At 35.4% G+C, this 19,821-nt stretch overlaps 2 protein-coding genes across 6 annotated transcripts in view; both read left to right on the top strand.

Annotated features, from left to right (window-relative positions):
* LOC124163999 (signal transducer and activator of transcription 5B) overlaps window positions 1-14,884 on the top strand; it is a 73,171-nt gene extending 58,287 nt beyond the window's left edge. For 4 of the 5 annotated variants that reach the window (XM_046541143.1, XM_046541147.1, XM_046541144.1 and 1 more), the window contains 2 exons: window positions 183-350; window positions 9,396-14,884. In XM_046541143.1, coding sequence (XP_046397099.1) covers window positions 183-350; window positions 9,396-9,546 — 319 coding nt within the window. In that variant the 3' untranslated portion in view covers window positions 9,547-14,884. Of the gene's footprint in view, window positions 1-182; window positions 351-1,452; window positions 5,115-9,395 lie in introns of those variants that run through there. The other variant, XM_046541146.1, reaches the window with a different exon arrangement.
* Window positions 14,885-19,326: 4,442 nt separating this feature from the next.
* The window catches only part of LOC124163427 (ubiquitin carboxyl-terminal hydrolase 8), a 97,209-nt gene continuing 96,714 nt past the window's right edge, over window positions 19,327-19,821 (top strand). Inside the window, exon 1 of the mRNA XM_046540338.1 lies at window positions 19,327-19,574. Within this exon, the coding sequence (XP_046396294.1) occupies window positions 19,477-19,574 (98 nt within the window). The 5' untranslated portion in view covers window positions 19,327-19,476. The remainder of the gene's footprint in view (window positions 19,575-19,821) is intronic.

Here is a 19,821-nt window from a genome sequence, read left to right on the forward strand (position 1 = left end):
TTTTCATGACGTAGCTATCGCCTGTATTTTGGACCACGGGTCGAAGAAGTGTTTGTTATACTCTTATTTTGGTTTTCCAACTCAATAAGCTTGACTTAAATAGGTGTTGGACGCCAAAGTAGGCTTTATTCCCCACGTGCACTCATTCTCTGAATACATATGGATGTTGTAAATGTTTTCAGTTGGGGAGGCCCGGGGTGCAGTGGCAGTAGTGTGATGGGTGGTGGTGCCAATGGTGTGGGCAGCTATCCAGCGACACCCCAGACAATGTTCCAGCCTCAGTCGCCTGATCCAAGTGTGACAAGGGACACACCATCAGTTGCCAGTGCCCTTTCAGAACCGGCTGGCAGGTGAGAACCAGACTTAGGTCTGGCGTGCACATGCCTTCGTTTTTACCACCATGTTTTGTTTAAACTCATCTGCTTGTTTGCAAAGCTCAGCACGTTCATAGGGAATGCTGGCTAAGTAGGGTCAAGTGACATTCAAGTTACCCTTGCTTTTAGGCTGCTTATTTAAATATTTCTTTGTGATGGAACACCTAGTTTTTTAAAGGATAATTCTTTATTAGTTACTATCCTATGAAATATCAGTGACATGGCTTCCTCCTTCTAAAACAGATATTTTCTCAATGCTGAGTCACAATATTATGAGTAGAAGTATCTTGTCACTTAACTTTAATCGTTCATAATTTTCATTATAAGTAAATATGAATCCTTCTGGTTGACTTTCTCATTTTTCTGATGTTCAATATGTTTGCCATGAGGAAATCCTGATTGCATTGCTTCATTGTTGAAGACTTTACCTTAAATACTATAGAAGCCACTGCCTTCATTATGTAGAGCTATTCATTCTGTCAGAAAGAAACCTTTGCCTTTAGAAAAAACTTCTAGTAGGTCATAATTGTGATAGTAATTGGCATGTTCAGTAGTTGTGAAGAGCAATTTGATCTTTTGTGATGAGGAATATTTCTTTATCAAGGTTCCTATAGCTAGAGTAATTAAATTTGATCAACACGTTAGTATAAAACCATTGAAATTATTGCACCTTGTCCTCCTAACTTTGCATCGTAGCAAAAATGTAGTGAAGTCTTTCCTGTATTACAAGGAAAGCACTCAGTTTTATTAACAACTCTTTGGCTACACAGCTTCATTTATTTTTATTTATAATTTTGATATACCGTGTTGGTTTTGGGTTGTTATCTTCACACTCAAATTAAGTTACCATGACTCACTGCAGAACATAAATACCCTAACAATAACTTTTTGACAAGGTAATCCATACTACTATAGGTTATTTGCACGTGGAAGTGCTCAGTTTGTCATTGACATGATGTGTTTGGAGTGGTGTGTGATTGCATGGATTGGAATTAGTAACATAATTAAATGGTATTTTGTTGATGTTGTCGATTACCATTCATCCTGCTGCCTGCGTATGCCATCTGAATCAACATAGGCCTCACTCTACCATGACTGTGATGGAGCTGTGAAGGAGTTATTCCTCTTGGAGTGTCTCATCAGGCAGTGCATTGTGTCAACATTGGAGGACAGAAAATGTGTGACGTTCTATCTGGAATTATGGAAGAAGAATTCTTGCTTTATGAAATCCAAAAATTAACCTGGGCTGTTCCGAGACATCATATTTGTTTGGGTCGTAATCAACTCTCCATTCGCCAAGATGTTCATTTTTCATGCAGTCTGTCAGAAAAGAAAATTCTCTTAATTATTTTCATAATTATTATGAAATAGCATCTTGAAAGTGATAATGGTATTCAGCAATTGTGATCACTTAAAAGATGGTTAATTGACCTGTAAATAATTCTGAAAAGAACAAACAAATTGACTGATCATAAATAATATACCCTGAATGTGTGGCCGGATATCAGAAAAAATATAGGGTTGAAATTGATGTATTTAATTTTTGACATTACAATGTTGAGTTTAAGAAAGTAGTATGTCATATTTGATGGCTGTAGTTCATGACTAGATGAATCTTTGTCTTGAAGTGTTTAAGTGCATGAATGTTTGCTCGAGTGCACTCTAAGGGTACGTTGTTACAAACCTTGCACATGTAGTTTAAATATTTTTGATGGTGTGAGTCTTTTTAAGTACTTTTGATGGAGTTGTGCAATATTTGCAATTTTTCTCCCACTTAATGGAAGGGGAAGTAGGAATGAGAAAGGCTGAATCATGAGCTCCTGAGTTTATTGTTGGAGTGCATTATTTGTTCCTAACTGTTTGCATTTGATGTGTCCGTTATATCATCGTAGAAACTATTCATTAATGCATCGAAATTATCAAGGAAGGATGTGACGTATTTCAATGGAAATAATAATTTCTGGATTACTTGCGTTTTACATAGCCTGCTTATTTTTTTGTCAATTTTCTAGGTTAGATCGAAGCATCAAAGCTAGATTTCTGTCAGTGAAAACATAATGTTTTATCTGCTGAATAGGTAATTGATACATAGAATTTTATGTAAATGCTAACACGTGATTCTTAGGTAACCTGATCTTTCGTTATGAAAATTTTTGTTTAAACCTTATAGAGTGAACTAGCTGAAGTTTAAGTTCTAATTATTTTTTTGTTGGTTTTTTAGTCTCTGTTGATCAGAATGACAAACCTTGTTCTTTGGTTTACCACGAAAAAAATGTTGTGCTGACCATCATGAAAGAAAGGAGTAAATTGTTGGCAAACTATTGTTAGGTGATCTAATCCTGCCTAAGACATTGAATCCATCCAAACTCACTACAAAATGATAATGTACTTGAGGACAGTTTTAACGGGCTCAAATTTTTACGTAAGGTGCTAATCGTCTCTTAAGTTGAAGTTAAATAACTGAATTTGTCAATCCCATGCGAAAGCACAATTATTTAGTCCAAAATGTGAGGAAAAAAAATATATATATATATTTAAAGGCATAGTTGTTCCTAGCAGGTCATTGTGCTCACTTTCATTACAGGGAATATCTGGCAGGTTTGTCTAACTATATATATTTTTTGAAACATGTATAAACTGCAGAGCGGAATCACAGGGTAACATTCCTTAGGTGAATGTAGTTAGTGGACATGATTGTGCCTGATGCAAAACAGGGAGGCATGTTGGGCCAAAAAAAATAGAGACTAAATTTTGAGTCAATGGTTGAGAAGAAAATTCTCTATTGGAATTTATGGAGCAATTAGGAGTACGTCTTTGGATTAACCATTGTTTAAGCATGTGATTCTTCCCTGCTGGCTCTGTGTCAATTAAGTAATGCATGCTGGTGATTCCAGATGCTTCTCCATCGTCATCTAATTTTCATTATGGTGTTAAAAATTTAAATTTGGAAGTAAATATACATCATCAGTCCTTCTGGAATATTAGAACACTCTCGGTACTTCTTTACAGATAATATTGTTACCCTGTTCTTCCTCCTATAGGATGAGGGTAAAGTTTTTGTGCACTATTTCAAATCTCAACTCATTTCCAGGACACATAAATGTATATTTTATTTCCACGAGCTTATGATCTTTCTGTCCTTCATTGCTATTTTTTGATGACTTTAAATGGCATTTTTGATAGGGTTTACTTTTGATGTTTTTTGATGTGACTGTGAATGTATGGTGCAATTTTAATTTAAAGCGTTGGCTATGTGCATTCTTATGAATTGGATCTGAATCCTAATTAAAAATATGGGAGGTTATTGAAATATAGTGTTACTTGATGTGGGCATGATATGATTATGACTGTCTCTTCTTGATCAACATGTGTTTGTTGCCTGTGAGAGCTATTCCAGTGTTCCTTATACTCAGCTAATACTGTTCTTACCAAAAGTATTATTATGTTAATTGAACCCTAAGTGTAATGGTCTTCATTGTTTTAAGACTGGGCACCAATGCCAATTAGAGGCAAAATCTCTGAGAGTATTTGGTGTGGATTACATATCTAGTTGATATTTATTATGAAAATCATTTCCATATTTCAAGCTGATTACTTACATCAAGGCTTTTGTTTTTATCACTGGTATTCAAATTTTAACTATTGATCAATTTATCATGTACACGGATAAAGCTAAGATCTATTTTTTCTTGCAATTACTTTCTTTTCCTTTTTTTCTGATGCCTTTACTATTTGGTGCCCCATTTGCATTACACTGTATGTTATTAGTATTTTGAAGACAATGCCTAAGAGATTTGGCCAGATTCATGTTGTTTGTTATTGTTGCTAAAGCAACTGTTTATGCTGTAGTATGTATGTTGGTTCAATGGGTTTGTCTCGGCATGAAATAATCTTATTTTAATCTTCGTTGGTATAAATGTTTTTCCTAGAATTTCATTTATACGATTATTTGATTTGATTTTTTTTATCCGCTAGTCATTAAAATTGTGTTTTAAGAATCGATGACAAAATCTCTGTCCGAGAAGTTTCCAATTATCGTGTAGCCTACAAGCAGGCTAACTTTCCATCAGTATTTTTTTCTCAGTTTTATTTCTTAAAGTAAGGGAAAATTCATTTTTAATGACATGCATACTAAATGTTTATGATGTTGTGAGATGTTGCTTCTTAACTGGTTCAGATATATGTACAGTTGTCTTTATATTAATGTTATGCTTGTTGTGATCAAAAGTTAAAATTGTTATGGAAAACACCTAATGGAAAATATGCGCTCTCTTTGGCCAGAAATTCGTTCAAATTAATGAAATCAGGAATGATTCCATCCATTTTATACTGGCAATTTACCTCATCTCTGTGATGTTGGTCGAAAGTGTGTGAATCATTGATGATGTCGTAAGTGTAATGTTTTTTATGCTCTTGTTGTTCAAAGTAATGTGCCAGAAGCAAGCACACTGAATATGTGACCCGTTGAAATTTAATAATCCATATTCCTATGAAATGTTCCGGAAGTGAAATGTTAAAGCTTAAAAGTAGCCATATAATTAAAAGTTATTTCTGTTTCCAATGTCAACTTAAGTTTATTTGTGAAGGTGATGTAATTATAAGTTTTATACTTAATTGTAAGTGACATTCCTTTTTATTTTTTGACATATAATGTGAACTAATGTATTAATTACAATGTTGATCTCTTAAGAATTGCTAATAATTGTAAAACAAATGGAAATGAATATATTTAAAAAATGATTCCACTTTTTTCAATTGTTCCTACCTTTTGTAAGTGCAGCGGCATTATGCTGGAGAGGATAGACACACAGCTACAACTGAGATTATCAGAAAATAACTTGAGAGATAACATATTCACTCCTTGAAAAGAATACAATTGCCTGATGTCAACCAGAGGAATGTTAAATAATGTAAAATTAAGAAATCATTGAGCAGGCTCTTCAACTTGCTCTCCATTTTTCCAGTGTAACGTAGTCACACAGTTTCAGTTAAAGTATATCATTTAAAGCAGTGAGTAGCAAATGGTGCACAACTCTATCCTTGCTGGCATACAGCTGTTTCACAACTTATTGGAATCAGTTGAATTGTATTTTATAACTTCCTCTGTTGACTAATGGTAATTTTTTTCTGAGAGTGGAATCTGCATGCGAGACGGAAGAAATTGAGCGGTTAGAAATTGGGGAGAAATATTTCCATTCATCACTGGAAAGTATGCAGCTTGTTTGGCTATTTTCTTTATTAACTTATTATTCAGGATGGGCTACATTGGAATTCAGGACTCAAGATATGGGCTACAATGGAAACGTTTCACAGAACAGAGTGTGAAGTTATTATCAATAATGGGCTTCACTATTCTTTTCGGGAAGTAATATTTGATGTTGTTTTGCAGTCACATTAGAGGTAGCTGTAATTCAATACAAATGGAAATTATCATTGATTTAAGGGTCTTCACTGTTATGGCTAAATTATACAATTACATAGCATACTTTCATTTGGTGAAGTCTGACAGGGAAATGGTAGTCTTCGAGCTGTGCATTGATTGCTTTCCACTCTCAGAAATCTTCATCATTCGTACTCATCAGTTGTGCATTTTATTTCTTGGGTGGCTACAGGAAATGACATCACTCAACTGATTAAAATAGCTTATTTGGGTGGTATGTAATTTTTCACAATTTTCTTTAACATAGATAAACAGTAATATTGTCAATCATAGGTCATCCATGTGTTTTGGGGGTGGGCTATCCATAATTTCTGTTATTCTCTTAGGTTTACACTCTGCCTCGATAAACTAAGAGAATTAGCTACAGTAAGAAATCTGAATTAAGAAGGCTATTACATACTGTAAATGACATCTAGTGTTTCCCTCTTCAATGAAGGGCTGCATTGCTGACTGCTTAGGCTTTTTTATTGCTTGTTGTCAAGGAGGTCGTACATACACTGGAGGCGCTGTATTCGAGTTTCAAGCGTGGTCAGAATTCCGCCATCTTGGTTTGACCTTTTACGGACTTAGTCTCGAACAGTGTACGTATATAATAAAGTATTCTATTCCTTGTAATGCCTCTGATTTATAAAATGAAGATGCAACAATTACTTCTTGATTGTTGTCAGAGTTTACTGATGGTTCATGTTACTACTGTGTATGTTAAACTGTCCACATAGTCATATCCTGGTGATAATATATCGTCGTGAACATACTTTCGTACTATTATTGTGACCAGTCCGCCATCGTAAGATTTCCATTGGCTGTAATCTTTTTAATTACCAGTAGAAGTGCAGGGAAATGGATATTTTACACTTGTAAAATGTTATTTTCGGCTAAGCTTAATGAACAGCATAACCATGGTGATTGACAATAATTTTTCCTTGGGAAAAGATATTTGAGGCATATTTTCACAAAGCCTTGCCATGATGATAGAAAAAGATTTACTATGTTCGTTTGCGATAGTCAATTTTAACGTAACAATGATCATGACCGAATATTTCACCTAATAATTAATGGGATTATCAATTTTTTGGTCAAAGTAGGCTTCTCCTACCCAAGCTCCCCCATTCCTGCCACACTGCACTCAACGCTTGGAACCAGTGGTGCCCCCTCCAGTATGTTTACAACCTCCTTGCTTGTTGTGATGATTAGAAATGGGTGCTCATAATATCAGTTTTATTTTGAGCAGTTGGACTTGTAGCCACGGCAGGAAAACTTAAAATACATATATAATCTATCTAAGTATGATCTTAATGCTGTGGCATTGCTGAGAAAACCTGAGAGCTTTTCTATTTATCTTAGTCTGCCATCTTTGGGTAAAACATTCATTTCATTAATTACTGAGCCAGCTTTCGATGCCTATATTTCACTTGAAAACATTCTGCAGCGTTGCTTCTAATTGCAAATTTCCCAGGCTTGAATAGCCAAAGAAGCTCCCATGGGTATTATATTTTCCTGGAGAAAATCAATTAATTCCCTATTGGTTTCTTGTGGTCAACCTAATAATTCGACAATTTAGATTTCCTGTGAGATTTGATTTACAACCACTATTTACCATATCCACACTGATGAGTTTAAGAAAATAGACACACATATATGTATTGCATTTTGAAATACTTAAATTTTGGGTATGTAAAGAAGGATTGCATCTTCAGTTGTTGATTTCTAAACCACATAACATGCTTGGCAATTGGAAGAGTCAACAGTTGTAGCCTGGAATTGGCAGCAGCTCTATAAGTTGTTCAGTTAATACAGAACAGCTTCACCCACATCTGATGCAGGTATTTGTTTTTCAAACTCGGTGTGATATTCATGGTCATTGTCTTATCTAATTGTTTGCTGTTAATTGTTTTTTTAGAAAACATTGTGAGCTGAACGTGATAAGTGTTCATATCATGGTGTGGTTAGTTTCACTTAAGTATTGATTTTCTTTGCAGTGATTTCTTGTGCTAAGAGTAACATCTAGCCTATAAGCAGGAAAATAATTGGTTTTTAAGTGTATTCATTTTGATTCTGCTTAGCTCCGTGGTTATTTTTTACACTGTGGTCAATTTTTTTTCTCTACATAACCCATACAATCAAATCATGCAGACCTCAAATTTTAATTTAACAACCAAAATGATTGCTTTAGATTTTATGTTAATTGGTCATTTTAAGTGTCAGAATTGCATGGTAGTGTGTATGTGGTTGAACCAAGTTTAGTCTTGAAGAAGTAGGTCCCTCGCAGCAGAATTCTGTATGGTGAATGTTATTCCTTCCTAACTATTCATGGAAGTTTTGTTATGACCTGCATATGGCACGTTCTTTTATGAATATTTGTATTCATAGTCATCCTCATAATAGTTCTCTCTTTTAGTTTGATGTTAGCTGCTTGCTATTGGCTCAAATGCCAAAATTTTATCTTGAATTAATGAGAGCACTTTTGCATCAGTATTTACCTATTTGCATCAAGTGTTGTGCTTTGAGGAATTAATTTAAAGTTAGCTGTTTGGTAGTGAATCATCAGGATTTTCACGTGCATGCCTCATTTTGATGGTTTTTCAGCTTTTGTATTATGACTTACCTCTATTGTATGAAACGTAATTTCTGATCTCTTTGAAAAGTGCTGAGTTATCATGAAGCGAGGAATACTTGCTTTCTGGGTTCATTGTTCTGTGTTTTCACTGGTTAGCATTAGGTCATGATGAAACCAGCTACTGAAGTCGGATGTAATTTTTAAACATAAACGGAGATTTTGAGAGTGGATGATTGTTGTACGCGCATCAGGCTTTCGGCCATTCATGTTTTGTTTTGACTCGATTTGGAGGGAGAGCTTGCATTTCTCTCCTGTTTTATCACCTTTATTCTTCCTTCTAGTATCTTACTTTTTCCGTCTTTGGTAAGTAATGATTACTGTGTTCCCTAAATTTTTTGAGAATGCTGATGTTTTGACACTTTTTTTTTTAATGGATGTAAATAGTTAAACACGTTCCCTGCCACGGATTTTTAAACGAATTCACCCATTGCGCCAAATATCTACCTTTTTCGATTCACATTAACACTTGGATCCTTTCCGTTTAGAGTTTTGGTGTGTATTCGGCCATGTGCACTGTGTCGGTCACGTCATATACCCGGCACTGAAGTAGCTGTGACCGACATTATGCTACGAGAGACCAAAAAAGCGACTCAAACTTCAGTCATTGTGACCGAAGCGGTGTGAAGATGAAGTATACATTTCGGTCATTATGATCCAAGAGGCAGAGAGCGTGTTAATAATGCATTTCATTCTAAATTCAATGTTTATTCCGAGAATTATGTAACTGGCGCCTCCTTGAGGCCAAATAAAATTATCCTGAATCTGAATTGGATTGTTTCTACATTAACTATTGAATTATTCATTGAATTCTTCCATTGGTGTATAGTACGTTAATTCTTTCATTTCCTTTGCAATATCGTTTGTCTCTGTTTATTTGGTGTTGTTGTGTATATAGAACGCTCTACATTTTTTCTTACAACTCTCCTGTTATTCCCTGATATTATTGCATTCAAAATTTTTACAGCTACAACCCAAGTATTGGGATTCCTGGCATGGGGAACTCGTCAATGGAGTTTGACTACCCGGAACTAATGGGCAACGTCGACCTGCCTTCAATGGACGAACCACTAGACATCAATTCAATTTCTGCACTCATGGAAAACTATGGTCAATGATGGCTAGAATTATAAGGTGTGATGAATTTGGTATTTACCTTCAAATTTGCTGTGCAATATTTGTGGGCGAGTTACACTTGGAAACATGATAGCCTCAGGTGGTGGAATCAAGGTTGAGGCAGTTACTGTGCTGTTAGTAGCAGCACACTGATTGAGTTACATTGCTGATGAAGGAATGTTAGAACATTAAGATGTTTATCTTCATAGGTTTTCCTCTTGAAAGGGAAATTATACTGTGTGTGTCTGTTCAACTGAGGTTTTGGTACTCAATGTCTGCTTCGTTTTGTAATCAACTTATGCTTTTATATGCGAAGGTGAATATCAAGGCCTAGACTTCAACAATGCAGTGTCTCCAGAGATCACACTGTTAGGCTTGGAGTGTACAAAAAGTCATTTTTCTCGAGGAGAAGTAGTTAATCATGATTATTCAAGGAGATGAGGAGTGTGTTATATTCTTTCAAATGTTTGATTTTGTGATTTTGCAAAGTTGGCAATTGAAGGCTTTGCTGTTAGCAAAGATAAATTGATGTGGCTCATGGATTTTGGTGCTGAATGAAGCTTAAGGTAATTATGTATGATGACATACGTCATGCATTGATATATGTTTCCATAATATGCATCGGTGACATCAGACCTAAAATCTGAATTCATTTTGTGTTCAATCTTTAGGGCAGGGAAGAGTTTGTTGCCCCATAACTTAAGATAGTGCTGTTTAACAGTAGAATGAGTACTTCAAAGAATGTGATTTAGGAACCCATGTTCAGTGATGGGATATTGTTTTCACTTTCAACGTGGAATCTACTGAGCTAATTAGAAATTACTGATGAATTTTTTTCTTCAATTTTGAACAAGACATTGAAAATAACTTGGAGATAGCCAGACCTGTAGAGAGGAATTTGTTGCCTGTTGCTGAGCGATTGAGTTTTTTCTGATGGATGGAGGGAAAGCTGCGTACATAATTCAGGATTAATTCTAAATGTATTGTTGACGTCTGAGTTAAAGTTTTTGTCATCAACATTTGAAATAACTTGAGAACAAGGTTGTGATTAAAAATGCTTTGCATTGATGATGCCACTGGTTATCAGGTAGGGTTATGTTATTCGTTCATTGGTTGCTTTTGTGGCTAGGCCTATGATTATTTTGTTAAAAGATATTATTTCATTTGAAAAGGGTGATGTCTTTCTCATAAGGATTACTGATCTCCAAAGATTTCCACGTATCTTAAATCATTTTATAGTGTTATAAAAGTTCTGCATTATGGACACAAATGGAATGAAATGTCATGTATGCACAACCCATATATTTACAAAGGAACAATTTTATAGCTGCTGTCTGGTGTATAAACTAAATATGTGAAAAGGTTTCAAAATCAGTTTTTAAATAAGTTAACAAGAAATCATGCATTGTTCAGAGCTATAATATATATTCTTCTGTGCTCTAGCTTTAGGAAACATGATGTTGTGGAAAATTTGACAAGGCCTAGATTAAATATCATAAGGTCCTATTCTTCATATTCTATTTTCTTTGAAGGTCAGAACTGCTGTTGTTGTTGAGGCTATCTCAGGATTTTAGGAGAATGTTGAACATATTTAAAGTTAGCTTGCTGGCAAGTTATAACTTTGCCTTAATATATGCCTTCCCTCAGATGGTATTTGCATAGTTGTAAGTTGATCATCAAATTGTAATCATGCATAAAATAACTTAAACTCAAAGTTTATCGGTGAGGTCATCTAATTTCCTGTTAAATGGTAATTTTGAATTTTCAATCTTATAATGCCATATTTATTCCAATGGTGTTAAGTTTGGTGCTGAAAGATCATTTTCAATTTAATCTGTTTATTGGGGCACCTAAGTGTAGATTATTTTTCTCTTTGTGATAGGTAATCCTTACATATTGCAGGTGGACCTGAAGATTATGAAGTGTTAAGCTTTTAGTGTAGGGCCATGAGTTCATCAAATTCATCTGCTTCTATAGCGTTATGATAATGGCATGAACTAATTCATTGCTAGTCATAATAATTGCCGCCATGAATATTGTCGTTAGGAGTGATACATGCATTCTGATTAAGATTTTATCTGTATGCTATCCAGTAGCTAGCCTCATTAATTTTAAATATACTGTCGAAATAATGCATGAAATTTGTTCACAGCTGTGCATTTTGCACAAGGGATTAAGAATCGCCTTCCCTAGTCATTATCAAGAGAAAAACTTGCTTATCGTGAGAAATCACAAACAGCATGGTTTTGGTATTCTAAAACTCATTTATTTGAGTTATTCTTGGTTAATAAGTATGGCCAAGATTAACAACTGATTATTATCCATCCAATGACCAAGTACCTGGAATTAGAATGACAAGGAAGAGAAATATATATATTACGATTACCTACTGTTAGAAAAGTTGCTTAATTTTTTACCAAACTTCAGGTGATAACAATGTTTATTCTTGAAAGTGAACAGAAACTACACGAGTGATTTAATTTTAAATCAATTTTTTATTGTTTTATAGTGTTTCCAATGCAATATTTTTTCGTATACATGCTGTGAATTTTGTAGAGATAGTTTTTGAAATAATGGATGAAGTATATACATATTTTGGTTATTAATACGTAGACCTGGAAGTACAAAACGAGACTTGTGGTTTTAGTGAGATTAAGATGACATTTTCTTCAAATAAATGTGTGGAAACATAAGTCACCAATAATTACAAAAATACTGATGACAGAGAATATTCATTTTAATCGGTAATTTAATGATGCACTGCGTGGTAAGAAGTGCTGCCTGCTAATATCATTGATGATGTTAAATATAGTTTTCTTTCATTAAATTTATAAACCCTAATGTCCCTATATTCGTTGCTCGTTGGTAGAAAATAGTACCCAAGATGCTCACAGTTTGATGATGTACCGAAAGTTTCTCGTCCCTCTTGATGAAATAGATTTAATGACCTCTCATGTGTTCAATGAAAAATTTTAATATAATCCGTAAAGGATAAATTTCCCTCTGCTTGGTTGCTTTAGACTTTTTTTGCAACATCCGAGTGCTGTAGTAAAACATGAAAAATATCTCTTGTCACCGGTATTTTTTAATTTTTGTGTTGATTAATTTTTAACAGTGAAACAGTTTCCCAATTGTGGCTTGGTTCTTGTAGGTACTGTTCAAATTTTGTTGTAATTGATTTTATAGGATGTTTTTCCTTGAGAATATTGCTTTGAGCAAACCCCGTCACCAGGATATTTTGTGACCAGGTGGCTAGGTATGTTTTAAACTAGTTTTCACACTGCCTACTAAAGTACACTGAAGCCGTTCTTTGCTTGTGGGCTGCAAATCTTGCTTGATGTAATTTTGTTTCGCCTAGAAGCAAGCCTGCCACAAGTGTTTTAATGCTGCAGTTTTATAGAAAGCATTATTGGTTTTTTTAGAAACGATATTGTGAAGTGCTGACTTTGCTACAGAGTGACTTGTTGGTTTATGATGAAGTGAGTGAACAGAAGTGAAGATATTTCTAGAGATTTGTATTGATTGTTGAAATTTACAAAGCAGTTTACATCCTAATTCCTCCATTCTTACAATTTAAAATAGGAACTTACCTCTGATATGCATCCAACTTATTAATTAATGTGTTTTCTCTCAGTAGTGTGCGGATAGCAAAGATTGATAGGGACAAGTGAATTTTTTGTCTGTAATGAAAAACAGTGGAATGTATGAATCAAACTGTGAATTTATTTTTAGTTAGGAATGAATCCAGATACATATTTGCTTCTAGTTATAACAAAGTTAGGTGCTAGTGAAATGTTGTCGTGATGTTACCTTTTTAAAAGAAGAATTTAGTAATTTTACTAACAATGTATGACTAAGTTGGTTAAGGAAAGATGGTACAAGTTATCAAAGATTTTGGGGAATATTTCAATGTGAGAATATGTATAGTTTTTCTAATGTATTATTTTCATTGTTATGTTAATTCTATGTGAGGAGTTCATGCTATGGGAAAGTGGCAATTTGTTCACAATTTTTAAAAGAGTATTTCTTGTTTACATCTGATGCATGAGGTGGAATACGTCCTCCACATTGAAGATAACTTGCTTCCCATTTGGTGATTGTGATAAGTGTTTTAGTCACCAATTTGTTGCACATTTTCTATGGTGATTGAATAATATACATACATTGTGTAAACGGTCAAGATAAAATGAAATATATTGTAAAATATTGCTGCTGGAAATTATTAGAGGTTAAAGTCGTTAAAATGTTTATAAATATCGGTTTCCAAAGTTTATTTCACACATGGAACAATGAGATTAAGAAGCTTTCTGTGTTATATGGACCTTACCAATACAAATAATCGTTCACATGCAAAATTGCATTTGTTTATCCTTTAGAAAAATTTTGAGCCACCTGTTTGCCTTTTCCTAAGACAAATTATCTTCTCAGGCTAATTTTTAGGGCTGTGAGAGTTTGGCATTAGGCAATTCTCATGTTCAATACTGACTTCAGATCAGTAGCTTAAATAATATTAGGATTTTATTCATATTAAACTTACTTTTGAATTGAATACACTTGGAAATCGTTTATCAGTTTAATATGCCTTTCTGAAATTCATTTGCTGGTGAGTAATACTAATCTTGCCTGTTTGGGAAATCATTAATGCTGTACCTGAGTATTGAATTAGATGCCTTAGATATGTTTCTGTTTAATGTTCTTATGAGTCGGCAAATTGATGATAAAATGAAAAGGTGAATAAAATAATGCCCTGAGAGCGAGAACCTTAGGTCTTTCATGGAGCATATACCATGTTAATGTCGTGCTCTTGTTGTGTACAAAATATGCCTGGCTCTCTTTGTTGTTTCTTGGATAGATAATTTTTAACTTAAAAACTTTTGTTTACGTGACTCAAGAAGTAAAACTCTTATAGCACTGCAGTATTGTTTCATCTGGTTTATTCTCCCTACAAATTTCTATTCATATATTCTAATGATATTAAAATATAATGGACAACTTCTTGTTTGGGGTTTTTCCTGCGTGATTTGTGCCATCGAAGTGGAATCAATATATTTTGTTCTTTTGGGTGGCTGTCATCCTATGTTGAGCAGTAGAATTTTATCTGTGTAAAATGTTTTTTTGAGTGCCTTTCAAAAAGAAGTTTGGTGTCCTTATACCACCTTGCAAGGAATTTCTGCTGCCAACAATCATGATTTTCCTTGTATCATCAGTCGTAACTACTATTGTGCCTCTCTTTAAGATATGCCTGTGAGAACTAGCTGGAGCCCCTTGGATGAATATGTTTCACCTTTGATTGTGTATGCGTGGTATGAAGCAAATATATGTTTTTCTGCTCAGGCTTAAGTGTTTATTATTATTTTCATGACCTTCATTCTATTCTCATTTTGAAAAAAAATGAAATTAATCGCCTTCAACGATGTGCGCCTTGTGTGCTTGTAACTAAACAGTGGTGATGTTCATGGAGTTTTGATGGATTAGTTTTCAGTGATTTTTAGAGTGATGTCTTTTTGATATTCATAGAGAATATAGCACTATACTGGGGCATCAATACATATATGTATAACTATGCAATTTTTTAATTGAAGGCATGGTGTTTTGAGATGTCCAAGATCAATATTTAAAGTTGATGACCTTTGGTCAGAATATTCAAACAAAATGGCCAAGTTGTATAAAAGTCAAAAGTAATAATGCATGTTTATTTAATTTTCAAAAATGCATGTGTAAGTGCTGTATCTATATTACAATTGTATTTAAGTAGAGTTGTAGCTGTTAATGTGAAGGTAGACACTCAACTTTCGTGAAATTCGCCAACTTCCTAGAGTCCTTTGACTTCGTTTATAATGCGTTAAGTGGTCCATTGTGTGAAACGGTGTGAACATAAGTTCTTCAATATACAGCCACCCACCCAAGTTTCCTTAAAGCCGTTATCAATCTAAAGTTTTGTTTGATGCAGCTCCTCATTATCCTATTAGCTAATTTAGCTCTTGCATAATTATTCAGTCTGCTTGGCATCCTTCATAACCTGCTCATCTGATACCTTCCTTTGCTGTTCTTCCCTTGCATCTGTCCTCAAACGATAATTTACAACACACTGTCATGTCTCAAGATGTGGCCAATTAAGTTGTCTGGTCATGTGCCCAAGGTTTTCAAAAGACTTCTCTTGTACTATCCTTCATCATCATAATTTGTTAAAAATTCTAGGATTGGTGTGATGCAGCTTTCCACTCAACTTTCCTATCAGCTAATTGTTTCTGACCTACGTACATATTTCTTCATGGTAATGCACTGGTATTCCCTTTGGGTTTGCAGTTGGGTTAGTTTATCCACATTCGCAGAAGTTTCAAGGTCCTGATCATCAGAGAGGGACTGTCCACCCGGAAGGTAAGAAACCTTGAAACTTTGGCAATTATGCACCGACTATCGCAACCGAAAACCTGTGAGAAATACGTTCAATTGTAATTTTTCAGTTTTCCGTGGCCATTTCAAAAGCATTCTAGAGTTTCTGTTGTCAATTCATGAGTATGGCAGATATGCAATAGAGCCAGCAGGTATAATGATAAGGGTACCCACATGGGGTGATGGGAGGGTACTGTGGCACACGCACAGATTGTCCTATTGAAATTTAAGGGGCTAATCACTCTACAATCAGTCTAGCCTAGTAGGCTATCACTGAGGGCCCCCACGATTCTCGCGTCTATTGTGAAGTGTATATGAAAGGTGTAATAAAGAAGACTCAGATTACTTTAACCAAAGATTTTTTTACAATTATAAAATTCAATGTTTTCATTATGATTGCTTTATTTACTGCATACTCAGTGTAAAATGATCACATTAAAAAATAGAAGTATGAGAGGAATGAAGAGAACCAGCTGGTTATTTAAAAAGGCTATTTTAGAGGTTTTTCAGATTTCAGTGCAGTTTCAAGGAACAAATTAACTAAATAGGTAATGGAACCATTTTAATTTTACAAGTGGTGAAATTCTCACTTGTCACAGTATTTTTTCTAATTTCGTTCGAATGTGCTTTTTTTTTTTTAATTAATTTTAATCTTGTTTTCAAGGCACCAGGATAGCAAAATTCATTTTCGAGCATGCAATTACCAAAAATTTTCCCGTGGAGGACCCTTTGGATCCCATGGTTAGGGGGGCCCCATCGTGAGCCTTAAAGGCACCCACTTCTAATAAACCAATGAAAACATGCATACACGAGCGTGATGCACCCGCTCCCAGTGGGTTTCCCCCGCTCTTTTCAATGCAGGTCCACAGAGGGATAGGCGCGTTTCTAATTTTGAACTGTAGAAAAAAAGGCAGGGTCTTATGTACAAATTTAATTGGAATGTTCATGTACAAATTGAGGTCAGAGGACCTCTTTAAACACAACATTGGAAGTAATTACACTATCCTCTGTTAAACACACATGATGACTCATACTTACGTATCAACAGGAGACTTGAATGTGGAATCAGCCGCATTTTGATAAAAGTTATTTAAAGAATGCGAGATATTGTTGCAAATGAACAAATGTATCAGTTTGTGCGCCGTTAACGTCAGGAATATTTACCGTTTTTTTTTAATTGTTTATAAACCAATTTTAGGAAACAATAGCAATATTTAGGAAGTAAGGTATGCCGTCGCATGTTCTCTGATAAATTGTGTGCATTTTGGTACCTCATTTGTAGAGTTTGGTTGCGTATAAGTTGAGATAAAGGTATCTATACAGTAGAAATAATATAGAAGATTGGAGTTCTGGGAGGGGGAGGGGAGCAACCAGCTTCTATTGTCATAAGTTTGTAAGTAAGTTGTTGGGAGAGGTGAGGTGTGGAACACGAGGGATGTCAGACTTCATAGTGTGCATACATGGAGCCATAACACTGATGCTTTCGTAAGTGCAGCCACACATTATGAACACAATCTATCGCACTGTTACTACATGTAGAGATACTACACTGGAGTGCACTATACTCTGTTCATTTTATCCCTGCGGGTAAGTTAGTGTGGCCAAATTGAGATGAGGGGAGGGAAAGTTTCTCGACACGTGACTTTCCCTTGGCCAATCAGCAAACAGTAGGCGTGGCCGCGGTGCCAGCGTCCCCTTGTATATGCCTTCCACCAACGGTGCCTCATTCAGTGCGGCAGCTTGACAAAATCATGGGCTTCTGTGAAAGGATTATCCCCAAATGAGTAGGTATATTGTCTCGGCGTCGGGGCCATAATGGCCCATGGCCACCTATGACTCGCACGTTTTCAGTGACAAAGTAGGGTGGCTATTTGCCAACATTATGTTCACTCCTCTCTCTCTCGGTACTACCCCTCCCCTATCAGCGACAGTGGCACAGCGAGGGGGGGGGGTTTGGAGATAAACCCCCCCCCCCCCAGAGCTCAGAGAAATTTTTAAGTTCAATCCATTTTACTTTATTGGATTGATATAACTAATATAATATTGTAAGGATTAATAAAATATCCCTCAGAAAGCCGTGAAACTCACCATTTTGAACCATTTATCTTAAAATTCCGCAATTTACTAATTTTGCACCTACTGCTGATCCTGGTGGGTATTCTATACCCCCACACACCCCGGTATTAGATGCACCTTAATTCCCCCCCTCAACCCTTAATTCCTAGCTGTGCCCCTAATCAGCGAAGCCATCTGAGAGTGTCCAGGCTCTCATGAAAGCTTACCTGCAGGCATGAAGTGAACAGACTATAATTATAGTTTGACCGTCGCAGTTTACGATATGTCGCACAGCAGTGATGGACTTTGGTGGGGGTTCGCAGGGGTCATGACCCCATTCCTAGCTTTTCCAATGAATTATTTTCACATATATGTTTCATGTTACATAGAGTATACTCTGTTGTATGAAACATTAATTATTTTACAATTATTTTAAACCTCAAGTTGGCTATTTATTTCTTCTGTAACGTTAAGCGTCTAAAATTATTCAATGTTATCAGTTTTTTTAGAATTAAGTTGAAATTCTGGCGCCCGAATGCGTGGCAAATGGGTAAGTATATTTAAAAAGAAAATTTACACGGGAAAACGCCCCTCTCTGCCGGGGAGGGGGGGTTTCTATACTCCCCGGACCCATGTCATTGACCCCAAAATTTGAATACTGAAGCCGCCCTTGACGCACAGTACTTAGCAGATACTGTCAAATTCTTTACAAGCGAACTGCGCCCCCTTACGACGTATGTAATCAGCGTATGCATAGTACGCGCATATACGTGTGTATGCTGGTTGCCTAGCATTAAAACGGGGAGGGACAATATGAATATGTACACAAGTTGATGACATAAATTGGACTATGACATTCGTTGAGCTGTAAATTTCAGAATATTTTCACCCGGGATTTCGGACTGAAAATATTTCAGGTGGTGGATTAGCGGAAAAATAAGAGATTCGATTCCGAAAAATGTCCCGCCATATTGGCTGATGCAGTATTTTTCACCCGCGAGCGATGTTTTAAAAATTACGCTAAAAACTGTACATGAACGAAGATAAAGATCCTTTCCAGAAACTCTCGCTTAATAGCCATGATCTACCTATGCGTAGGTTTTGAAAATAACATTTCCCCAATGAAATTGAAGATATTTGTTGTCCACCAGAGTGATGAACAAATCCTCTCTTAGTATGTAAATAATTATCATATTTAGGTATGGAAACCAATTGAATTTTCAAGGTTACAATTTTTCAATTAAATCAACCCACATAATCACATGACGTTGGCATCGAAGGCCGAGACGGGCCGAGATGACAACAGGGACGGCAGATTATTACATTCAAATTGAATTTAGTGAGTGAGAATCCTTTCAATAGATGTCACTCTCCGTCAAAACAGAAAATGGTTGCGGTTCGGTGTGTTGTGTAAAATATGTCAAAATTGAAGTTTTCGAGTTATTTTAGTATTCTGTGAGTGTCAGGAGTTAATTATTTTCGCGATGCCCGTTAAGAAGATCAAGGAGTTACACATAGCTTCTTCATTGGATGAGCTCCGAAGAAAAACAGAAATCAAAGATATTAATCACGATGTTAAAATGTTAGTGACGTTTGTTTATTTTAATATTGCGTTTTGCTAACTTTATGTTGAAGCTAGTTGCGAGAAATGGCATTTTAATTGTATTTTAAGCTAAACTTTTCTTGTCTCTGTTTTGAAGTATGCTCGTAACCCATACAAAATTAGGGGAAAAATGAATGAATGGCATGTATGCATGTTAATAAACGATTGTTTATGCTGTGGCATAAATCCTTTAAAGAGGGAATGAGCTCTAACTTTTAAAGTAAAT

Source organism: Ischnura elegans, chromosome 8 (genome assembly GCF_921293095.1).
Source record: "Ischnura elegans chromosome 8, ioIscEleg1.1, whole genome shotgun sequence".
Classification (NCBI taxonomy): Eukaryota; Metazoa; Arthropoda; class Insecta; order Odonata; family Coenagrionidae; genus Ischnura; species Ischnura elegans.